This window comes from Helianthus annuus, chromosome 1 (assembly GCF_002127325.2).
Source record: "Helianthus annuus cultivar XRQ/B chromosome 1, HanXRQr2.0-SUNRISE, whole genome shotgun sequence".
In the NCBI taxonomy this organism is placed as follows: domain Eukaryota; kingdom Viridiplantae; phylum Streptophyta; class Magnoliopsida; order Asterales; family Asteraceae; genus Helianthus; species Helianthus annuus.
In genome coordinates this window covers 107,620,839-107,632,806 of record NC_035433.2, presented here as the reverse complement: position 1 = coordinate 107,632,806, position 11,968 = coordinate 107,620,839, and the positions used below count along the sequence as shown (strand labels likewise).

General features: G+C 33.9%; 1 protein-coding gene across 1 annotated transcript; it reads left to right on the top strand.

Annotated features, from left to right (window-relative positions):
* The first annotated feature begins 1,922 nt into the window (after window positions 1–1,922).
* Window positions 1,923–2,924, top strand: LOC110938749. The gene is made up of 4 exons (XM_022180861.2): window positions 1,923–2,196; window positions 2,261–2,326; window positions 2,427–2,540; window positions 2,618–2,924. Exons 1-4 carry the CDS (start codon window positions 1,981–1,983, stop codon window positions 2,783–2,785), a joined length of 564 nt encoding a protein of 187 aa, XP_022036553.1. The 5' UTR covers window positions 1,923–1,980; the 3' UTR covers window positions 2,786–2,924.
* The last annotated feature ends 9,044 nt before the right edge of the window (window positions 2,925–11,968 follow it).

Here is an 11,968-nt window from a genome sequence, read left to right as displayed (position 1 = left end):
CCTGCCGCGCGTTGCGGCGGCGCCTTACGCGTCGTGATAATTTAAAGACTATACAGTCAACCCTACTCGTTTTCGAACAAAATTTACGTAGAAATGTAGAGTAATCTGAATTCATACTGTTGAATGAAAATATATTGTATTGACCCGACTTGTTTTCAAATAAAATTACGTCGACCAAGTCAAAATGTACATAAAATAAACACATGCAGTGGCGTCATACGCGGCGTGAAAAATTGTTGACTACAATCAACCCTACCCGACTCGTTTCCAAACTAAATTTACGTCAAAACGTATAGTAGCTCAAATTTACACTATCGAATGAGAATGTATTACATTTGACCCGATTTGTTTCAAATAAAATTTACGTCAAAACGTACATAAAAATAAATATTTATATTTGACCCAACTCGTTTTCAAACAAAAATTACGTTAAAGCGTAAACGAACTCGAATTTATACGACACATACATAAAAATAAAAACGTAAGAAATTAATTTTAGGGTAAACTCAAAACTTTAGAAAACTTGAGGCAGTCAAAGTGACATTTACAAAGTTAGAGGGTTCCTTTTGATATTATAGCAAGGTTTGGGGGTAGAATGGGTAGGTGGCTTTGCCACCAACATTTTGTCTTTAAAGTTGCATATAATATAATAAAATTGAATACCGCTATCGGTCCTAATAACACCGACAACTATACCTACATTAGAGTCATTCTATTTGTTTAACTAAACATGATTTCTATTTTTTTCAAGAGTTAATTTGCCTGGATGGTCCCTGTGGTTTCACGTTTTTTCACGTTTAGTCCCCACGTTTTGAAAATAGCAGGTATGCTCCCTGTGTTTTGTCATTTTGTTACTCGGATAGTCCCCTGACATTTACTTAGGGGACTATCCGAGTAACAAAATGACAAACCATAGGGAGCATACCTGCTATTTCCAAACTAACTTACATCTACTCAGGGGACTATCCGAGTAACAAAATAACAAACCATAGGGAGCATACCTGCTATTTTCAAAAGGTGGGGACTAAACGTGAAAAAACGTAAAACCACAAGGACCATCCGGGCAATTAACTCTTTTTTTTTTAACTAAACATGATATTAATTATTCAGATTTCAATTCACAAATATTGTGAAGCAAACCACGCTGATTTTGGTAATATTTATTTATGAGTTATAAACTTAAAGAAAAATGTATATTAAAAAGATTATATTCAGCATCGGCTCAAGTTATAAGTTTACCTTCGACTTGCATAGATTTCAAACTAAATGTCAGACGTGACATGAGCCCATTAGGCTGGAGGGTGTGGTTGGAGCCCTCCTATGAGCTTTATCAGGCCACCTAAGCGACACACAGGGGCGGACATATGTAGAATCAAGGGGTGGCGCCCGCTACCGCTTGGCGCTCCGCCGGTAGTGTAAAATTAGTGCAAATTTTGGAAAAATTTGACGTTTTTCCGATTTCATTACCGCTTATTTATAAAACGTTACCGTTTGGCGCGAATCCTAGATCCGCCACTGGCGACACATAGGATCCACCTCAGCCATGGGCTTTATCACGCCCCCCTTTAATTATATATATATATATATATATATATATATATATATATATATATATATATATATATTAAACCCATTAAGTCTAACCGTTTTTGAAATCGATCTTGGCCGTTTAAACTTGCTGAGATTAAATCCTGTCCGTTTAAACTAGTATAAATAACCGCTACCACCGGCGGTTCAGAGAAGTTACCTGGTAGTTTCCGGTGGTGGTTTCGTTCCATATATTTCTGGCCCATGATCTGGTGGTTTTGCTCCATTATTTCTGCCCCATTATCTACCTGCAACCGATAAATGTGGAGGATTTTCAAAATAACTAAAGCCACGATAAATGTGGAAGTTATTTTCAGCAAATCACAGTTTTGTTTAGCTGGAAGTTACCTCCGAAATCTCTGTTATTAATGGTTTTGATTTTTCCTAAAAAAAATGGCCATGTTCTCCACCTTCCTATATTTTAGCTCCGTTGCAGTTATACTTATGCTTATAAATATTGAAACCTGGCCGATCAATAGTACATCCTGCTTTCTTTCTTTACCTTCTGTCGCTGCGTTTATGTCGCTGAACATGGAGCAGCATCCTGGGTTTTTGTTGCTGAACATGGAGCAGCAGATTGAAGATGCAACAATGGATAAAGCTGTTAAAGTAAGCTTCAGACATACCTGTTTATTTCGGCTGGTTGTAAACTCCACTTTTTTGTTTCTTTCAGGTTGCATCAATGGACAACTCCTTCCTTAGCCCAATCGTGTGTAAACCTACAAATGAATCGGATAAGGTAAGTAGGAGCTTTATAATCAATTTAATAGCTTTTTTATACCTATGATTTTATTGTTATAATTTATCATACAAGTCATATATTATTGTGTAAAAAACAGGAAATTGATGACGTGGAGTTTGAGGCATCGAATGGTGGTCACAAAGACATTCCATCCAGTATCGAGGATAACCAGCAAGCAAGCATCTGTGAATCTTTCTATGAATTGGCAAAAGTATATACATTATACTAAATTTAATTTTGTACACGTATTAATATTCTATTATTCTCATTACTTCAATGTTTTTTTAGGTTAGCAAGTTTAAGAGATTCGACAAAAGGGCAAATGCTTTAAAGACTTGGAAGTGGGATGAAGTGATACAAATTGATAGTGAAACCGAAGATGAAGAAGAGGATGTTACACCTGTGATAAAAAGAGCTAAGCATGCTTTTGTTGTTGAATCAAATGTTGTTGGGTAGAAACAGAAATGTTTTTAATGGGTCTTGTAGTGGTGTTAGAAATTGTACGTTGTTGTTTTTGTGTTTTTCCTTTCCTAGGCTGGACCATGTGGCTGTATCTTTTATTGTATTGAATGAAATGCCTCTTTTAAAGGTTCAACCCGTTTTAAGTTAACCTCTCTTTTAGCACTTTTGTCTAATTCGGTTAATCCGTTTAACATTTATTGGATTGACTTTGTAACACTAACCTTTGTGCTATATAGGAAGGTGTTATTTCCATTTAGTGGCATTTGTTTACATTATGTGGAGGATTCCTTTTATTTGATTGAGTAAAACGTAATTATGTTATCATAATTTGGTATTTAAAAGCTTGAGTCAACTAATTAATGGGATCACAATCAGATTGCTATGCAATGGATCAGAATTCGGCTCGTGTTTCAACTGTTGTAAGCAATTAGATTATATTATCTATTATATACTACTGTACGATCTTTTGGATAACATTTATGTTTGACCAAGTATTCATGTACTTAATATTGCATACATCTTTAATTGCTGTGTTTCTTTAAAGAAGTTTTCCTAGGTTATATTGAATAGATTTCAGCTATACTAGCCCTTTGTTCTATTGGAATTACAACAGAAGAAATAAAATAGTCAAATTACACAAAAAATAGCAAATTGTAAAAAATTGTTATTAGTTTAACACCCTTCCATCAGAGTTTAAAGAACTGAGAATATGCAACCTAGCTTCCAAAAGTTTTAAGCTTATGCTATCTAATATATTACCAGTTTGTTTGTTACTGGCCCTTTGGGGACTTCCAGTGTATTACTAGCCCTTTGTTCTATTTTGAGTTGTTAAAAAAAAAAAAAAAAAAAAAAACCAAATGTAGACCTTTGATCTGGCAGTTTTGGCCCAAATGTCTAATTTGGGTTGACTTGGTCTTTACAAAGAAAGTCATTGGCTGATTTGGTAAACATTTTTATTTTCTTGTAATATAACCGACTAACCAACCCATCACTCCACTAACCCCATGACTTCGCTAACTACAGGGTAGTTGATAACATAAGTTATGTTTTGATTACTGTTCCCTGCAAGCAGTTATTTTCTTAAGATAACCGATAAACCAACCCATCACTCCACTAACCCCATGACTCCACTAACTACAGGGTAGTTACAACTCAAGATATGTTTTGATTGCAATTTCCTACAAGCAGTTTGTCTTTCAGCCTATATAATAGGGATCCCCTTCACAACCCAAAAAATTAATAATACTTTCGATTAAAAGTATGGACGAAAACACAAATAAAACAAGTGATCGATCTGTCAATGTAATATGCATCTAATACTTATCTTGCTTTTACTTTAATGTTTGTCTTGTCTATTTACATGAAATAGTTTGGGTCTACCATTACTAATTCTGTCTTTTAGGTTGTCAAAACTATCTCTGTCTTTGAGGACGTGGAACAGAAGTTGATCCCCCAGCCAAATGAACTAGCAAAGGTTTATTTCAATTATCTTATCAGTTTTTACTTATTATCGTCAAATTAATTTATTATTTTATTCTTTTTAATTTCAGTCATGTAGTGACAGTGTAGGGATTATTTCATTCGGTCCATTTAGTCCTTTCAAATCACATTTAGCTCGTGAGTTCAGTGCCGAGGTAATACACGATGAATACATAATTATTCTTAGTTTTATATCTCCTGTTAGAGTATTAGGACTGCTACATTCAACCTATTTCGGTTATTTAGATGCAAGAGTTTGAAAAGCAGCGAGAACGAGAAAGAGACTTGCTAGAATGGAAATGGGATGACGTTGTAGAAATTAGCAGCTCTAAAGAATAAATTGATTTTTATGATATGACTAGCAATGTTGATGGGAATGAGGTTTCCACTCCGTATGATGATGAGTATGCTGATCCTGAAGGTGTATTTGATGATACTGCTGATTCGCTAGAAACTTTCCATAAGAATTTGAAGATTCCAACAGTTAAAATTCACAGTCGCTCTCGGGTTGTTCGTCTTTGAATTTATTGTTTTTTTTTGTTTTTTCGTGTTTTGTTTACTATGTTTGTCCGTGCATCTTTAGTGGCTTTTCTTTCATTTTAATTTGTGGATTATGTCTATTTATAAGTTTTGGTTTATGTCTATTTAGTTTCGGTTCTCAAACGCACCAAATAATGTCATGTGTGGAGTTATGTGGGATGTATCAAAATGAAGATAATGGTAAAAACAACCTGATTTTATTACCACTGATATACTTGGTGTTGTCATGTTCGATATATAAATACAGAGTTTTTACATTCAATATCACGTCAAGCTTATCAGTTACATCAAATGTTTCAACCACGTGATAATCCATATAATCTAAGTTATTGGTTATGCTTCATAAATTGTTAACAATACTTCTCATACTTTTAGTTTTTAAGAGTTTTGGCAAATATGATATGGTTTCATTCTAGACGAATACACACAGGCATGATTAATTTGAAACACTATATATTATCTGAACATGTGGAGCAAAAAACATACCATTATTTTTCCACTCTTCGAAAATTAAAAATAGTGGTTAGTTTAAAAATATAAAACATTAAATTATAAATTAGTGGAATTTAAAATGTGGAGCAAAAAACATACCATTATTTTTCCACTTTTTATTTTATTGATTTTCAAAAGATTTAGATTTCAAAATTTTATACCTTCTTCTCCATTAATATTACCACCTGTTCATAATCTCTTCTCCTAACTTAGCCACCTCCTATAATCTCTCCTCATAACCTACCCATCTCCCCACAAACTTTCATCATAACCTACCCACCTTCCCACAATCTCTCTTCATAACCTACAGTTATTAACTATACCCTGTTCTATTGTTTTATATCTCTTTCATCATCTAAAAAATTTCAATCTCAATGTCAATGTATACCAAGTTACACAATTTACTAGCAAATGGTGCCAACGAAGAAGATCTCGTAGGTTGCCCTCTTTGTAATATAATATGCCTTGACATGCACCAATACAATGTCCATGTATCTTCACGCAAACATCTTGACAGGGTACATCTATTTTTAAAATCTTTCATTTTATATTTCATTCGTACATAATATAGCGTTTCATTCATATTTTGATGTGACAGGTAGACAAAGCAGCGTTTCCTTTCATCGATTTTCATTGTGGTTTGTGCAATATTTTTTGTACAAGTTCTATGCAACTTGATGCTCATTTGAGAGGGAAGAAGCATGCAAAGATGATGGTGCAAGGGGTAAGGGATGATAACATGGAAGGTGAAAGTGATGTTAATGAGATTACTGAAGAGCATGTCGCAGCTGAAGAGAATGTGGGGGCTGAAGAGAATGTTGGGACTGTAGAGAATGGTGGGGGTGTAGAGAATGTTGGGGCTGAAGAGAATGTTGGGGGGTGTAGAGAATGTTGGGGCTGAAGAGAATGTTGGGGCTGTAGAGAATGTCGGGGCTGTAGAGAATGTTGGGGCTGAAGAAAATGTCGGGCCTTCAAACAATGATGGGGGTCACGGTGAGGGTGATGACGGTGCTGCTGGTGCTGGTCAAGCCTGTATGGGGTGCCAAATTTATGTTAATTTGCCTCTAATGATGCCGTTTTGTGGCGAGTGCTACCGTCTTTTTAGAAGCAATTATGATTAGGTTTTCCATTTACCTTATGTTTTTATTTCTTTTGGACTCTGTTTCTCAATAGAGTTTAGTAACGTTAAGGTATTTGATTTTTGTATTGTGTGTTTTCGTCTTCTATGTAAACTATGGTATTATCTTTCATTTGGATTTATATTACGTTGCAATGTGATATTTGTGTGTGTTTATTTTTAGTATACAAAAATCATTGATGTTTAAGATATTATAAAAGGGGGAACTGTATACGTTGATGGTAGACGTGTAACGTTACACGAAAACCCAATCAAAAGTACGTCGTTTTGATTAAAAAATGCCTTTTCTTAAAGACATTTACTGTGAATTAAAAACTGTTTAATAAGGTGTAATATCATACTGAAAGTCTTCTTTCATCAAAGACTCGAAATTTAATGTTACCTCCTTTTTGATTGTAAAACAAATTTGGCTACTGAAGGAATTTTTTTTTCAAAACGATGTATTTTTGGATTATTTTTTTAACTTTCGCCGTCTAACATTACCGTATTTACTTTCCGCATTATAAAATCGCATTGTTTTTACCTGTTGTGTAGATTTACAATGTGAATACCTAACAGTCATAATATTTTATGCTAAAGTGTAACCTCCATTTAAAACAATTGTGAAAAGTAGAAACACATTTAGAAATATCAGTTAAAATTCAATGCCGGTCCCCGCTAACCTGGTCACAATGATGCCTAAATAGAATATGCAGTCCATTTGATAAAATATGTGGTTTTCGTATACTTACATTATAGCTGAGCAAGGCTCTTGTCGTTTAAAGCTCCTTATTGCAAAATCAACCAGCCGTATCAAATGTCCAGGCTCAATTCTTTATGGCCAGTTAGTATAACTTCTCCAATGCAACTTAAGAAGTTACAAAACAAGGATTAGTTTTTTTTTTTAAATTTGGTAATTCAAACATTTAAATAACTTCTATATTTATGATTCCACTCCCCATTATTACCTATTTTTTGTTAATAAAAAACTTTCCTTCATATACTATGTCTTTTCACAAAAAAACATTTGATCTATGTCAACTGATGCATTCAAAAGGTATGTATTGTTTAGTGTTTTCATACTTGCGTTTTACCATTGTTAACCACTTGGTTGATGAATTATTATCTAATCATTAGGTTTGACTATCTTAAGAGACAATTAATCGAGTTCAGCAATGCTATCTACGGTTTTATTCCTGCTAATCTAATCAACAGGTATGTTAAAATATGTCTGTGTTATCTATTCGTTTATGGTCATTTAAAGTATTATGAATCTTTTTTTTATTTTTAATTTCTGAACTGTCTTACTGTTGCAATTATATGAAACTGAGTGTTAACTTTGTAGACTCATCTTTATCGAATAAAAGACGTAATCTATAGTTTAGAATTTAGAACAAAGTATGTGCCAAAGTCTCAATTTAGAACATATAAAATGAAAGTCTAACCTCTGATCAAATCAATTTTTTAAAATTCGAAAGTCATTCACAAACAACAGAAGAATTGTAGGTTACCTGTCATTTGTGTTTCTACTTTATGGTTTGTGATGTTCATTTGGTAGGGACTTTTATAGAGGTTAGTATAACCATTCTTTTGCCCTGCACCGTTAACATAAAACCGTCAGTAACAGCTTACCATAAATTAAATACAGTTGCAATATTCAGTTAGAAATCAAACTTTCAGATATACACATAGAATTAGGTTAACAGAAAAACTTAGAAACGCGGTTAGAATCATAGGTGAAAAGGGAAATCATTATAGCTCTTGTGTAATTCTGTTGTGACTGCAAAAATCACTATTTGATTTGTATTAATATTAACTGCAGTGAATACTTCTCATGGATTGTCTGCGTCCAGTTAGAAAGAAATTACATATGAGACGCCATGCACAAAGTAGGACGTGCATCGACGATATTGGTATTGACATACTTGTGTCTCATATATTAATCAGGCTTCCGGCAAGGTGTGTGGGTCAGTGTAGGTGTGTGTGCAGGGAATGGCTTTCTTTACTATCGACGCAACAATTTGCTATCACGCATTGTCGCCACATATCGACTACCTACGACCAAAAGTTCATATTAATCGGATCGTTATCGGGTTACGTTTATCCTGTTGTTTTTGACCATTTAAGTCGTTCCTCAAAAATTGTACTTTCACTTCCATTCGAACGTTCTTCGTGTCATGTACGGATTCTTGCGAGTTTTGAAGGATTATTATGTATTTGTTTGTGCGATACTGGTGAGATGCTTATTTGGAACCCGCTAACACAGGTGTATAAAATGGTGGCTAACTCAAAAATTCGTGGTTTATGCAACCCACGACTGGATGCTGTTGGTTTTTACGTAGATTCTTCGAATGGGTACATGCTTTTACATTTAAAGCGTTTTGGTGGTAAAATGTGGCTTTATATATATTCATTGAGGCGTCAGTTGTGGCGGAAAGTAGGTTTTCTTAACGAACAAAAGTATTTCAAAAGGAAGCTTAAATGGTCTAACGGAACTTTCTGCAAAGGTGTTGTTTATTTTACGGTTGACTTCATCAAAAATCATTTTCACTCGGGAAGTATGCTACTTGGTTTTGATGTGAAGTTGGAAAAATTTAATAAGATACGCTATCCAAACGTTCCTCGTGATGACTTGGAAGGCCATTTATTCCTTATACATAACAATCTGCACATATTTCTTACTCACGGGATGCCTTTTTGGTCAGTAGATTTGTGGAGGTTGGACGGTGACAGTTGGATTAAAGTCTGGGTTTTTCCTCCAATTCGGCCGATTCTTTTAGGGTGCACGATTACATACGTGATTAGTACTGGCAAGTTTCTTGTCGTAGGCGATTATGGAGACGTTAATGAACTAGACATAACTTTAAGTGGCGAAGATTGTTACTATCCTGTGTTAGGTTGCTATTCGAGGTTGGCAGGCGCGGTATTTACGGAAACTCTGGTGTCACCAAATATGTAGCTCTGTTACGTGTTTTGTTTTTTTTTTATTTTCACGTTACCGTCTGTTACCTTATTTCGTTTTCTTAGGCGTGCATTCTATTTGCATTGAATTGATTATACATTATATATGGTTTATTATTGTTTTTTAGTATTTGGTCAGTTGTTGTTTCATACAAGTGTAAAATCAAAACCTAGATCAGTTTACAAACAAATTATAAAATAAGAGAAAATAATTGTAAATTGTTGTTGGTCAACGAAAGGTTCATGTTGACCAGGTTTAAAAATAAGGTTGATGGTTGAAATGTTACACTTGGAAACAGATGGTTTAAAATTAAGTTTTGATTTATATGAAATCCACCTAAGATATATATATATATATATATATGTATATATAATAACTATATAAGAATTAATAGAAATAAAAACAATAACTTGATTATCTGCTAATTACACACTATTGAAACACTAAATTGAAGTTTATTTACTTTAGAGATAAAAAATAGTTTGTATTTCTTAGTTGAGACATTTTACAAAGTTGGTTACCTTTATTTTTAACAAACTATAGTAATTTATAATATCTAATAAAAAATAACCACCATACCACGATATGTGGAATGTGGGTAATCACCTCAATTACTTCTTGATAGTGGGGGTATAGCCATATTCCATTTTTTATGGTATGGGTAACCGATTTCAGTGGTGGTTCATTTCGTTTTTTTATTTGTTTACCCTATACATATCAGACTACTATTTTGTTTTGTTTAGGTTTTGTCAGTTACGTCTTGGTAAGAATGGAGCATCCTCAACAGAAGAAAACCACATGAAATAGAACAAAGAAGGTAACTAAGACAGTCAAACCAATGCCAAAGGTAGTCTTACACCTTCTCTAACATTCATGGGGTATTAACATATTGTGCTCAAATCTTATTTTATTTACCATGTGACAGCATGGTGACAAAGTTGAGGAAACTATTAGCGAATTGGTATGATTTTGTGTAAAACTTAATTTCACTTTTTTGTCTTAAAATTCTTTGTCTATTTTCGACTAAACCAAGCCTTTCATTTGTACTAGATTCGAAGGTGTGATCGATCCAACAAACGGGCAAGAGCTATACTAACTTGGCAATGGGATGATGTTATTGACATTAGTAGTTCCAATGAAAGTTGTGAAGTTGTTAACAACACCAGGGGTAAAGAAAATGATGTCGAGGACGAGTACGCTGATACGGCAGATTCAGTCTGGTCAGTGAGGAAAAAGCCAAAGATTCCGAAGATTCCAAAGATGACTGTTTATTTTTAAATGGTAATTTAACGATGGTTTTTTTCGTTATTTGTTGAAGAGTGTTTTTGTGTGGTTGTTTTGGTTTCTCAATTGAAGTATGTTTTTTCTTATAATTATCACTTGAAAAATGTTTTTCTAATGTTTTGCTTAGGTTTCTCCTTTGTTCAGCATGATTATGATTGATCTTCTAAATTTAATTTTTTTTCTTTTAGATAAAAGTAATTTTTTATCTATCAAAAAATAGAAAACACATAGTTATTACCTGTGACAGTAGATATGTTCTGCCAAATTCTGCAAACAAATGCCTCGCCAGCCAAGCTCTTCATTTAACTGTAATTAGACAACTATGAAATGTAACCTTTGATTTTAGACACTCGTATGGCTAATAATTTGATAAAAACTACTGCAAACTTCAAATTTCAATGAACACACACTATGTTCAAAAATTTATTTCACACATCTAAGCTGCTTAAATGTGCGTTTCCATAATATGTAATGCTTTAAAAGCCAGGGCTTCAATACCGTTTCTGTGACAAAGTTTTTTTACACAACTTTGTTTATTTCCACTGTAATTATTCATAAAACCAAAAACTCACACACGCACACACACTAAAATAGTCTATCAAAACAGAGGTTTGTTTATCTAAACATTTAAACCGTTCAGTGAGTACAGAAATAGTGTATGAAAACAACCGTCCACAACGAACTACTTACTCACTTTTCACTAAGCTGATAAACTTAGAACCACGCTCTTGAACAGTCTCTTTTGTATCCTGGATAACCTGGATCCCCCGCCATCCAAACACCAAAACTCAGATTTTCAATACCACAAAATGAATGCCTACCCCATCATCTTAATCAAAAGTTTTCAACATATACAGCAAGAAGACACCATTTAAAAGCACCTTGATAAGATTTCTTTTTTAATACACATCCGTGTTTAGAGTACACAAATGAAAACCCAAACCCCTAACCAAACCCATCATCAAGATTAAAACTTTTCAACAAATACAACAACAAGTCACCATTCAAAACCCCTTTGATGAGATAAATATTTTGATACACTTCGTGTTTAGACTACATAATCAAAAACCCAATACCCTAAATTTCAAAACTCACAAAACTGAAATCAAACCCATCGAGAACTTCAAAACTTTTCAACAAATGCAGCAAGAAGACTCCATTCCAAATGTCCTAGATGATATTAATTTTTGGATACGCATTTGTGTTTAAACACATAATAAGCTAACCCAAACACCCTCTAAGTTGTGTAAACCCTAACAAGGAAAAGAAATATGTACCTGATCACTGGGAGGATTGAAAGAAG

Coding starts and splice junctions, on each gene's coding strand:
- LOC110938749 (XM_022180861.2), top strand. CDS start 1,981: ATGGCCATGTTCTCCACCTTCCTATATTTTAGCTCCGTTGCAGTTATA. Junction 2,327..2,426: donor CTACAAATGAATCGGATAAG/GTAAGTAGGAGC, acceptor TGTAAAAAACAG/GAAATTGATGACGTGGAGTT. Junction 2,541..2,617: donor CTTTCTATGAATTGGCAAAA/GTATATACATTA, acceptor ATGTTTTTTTAG/GTTAGCAAGTTTAAGAGATT.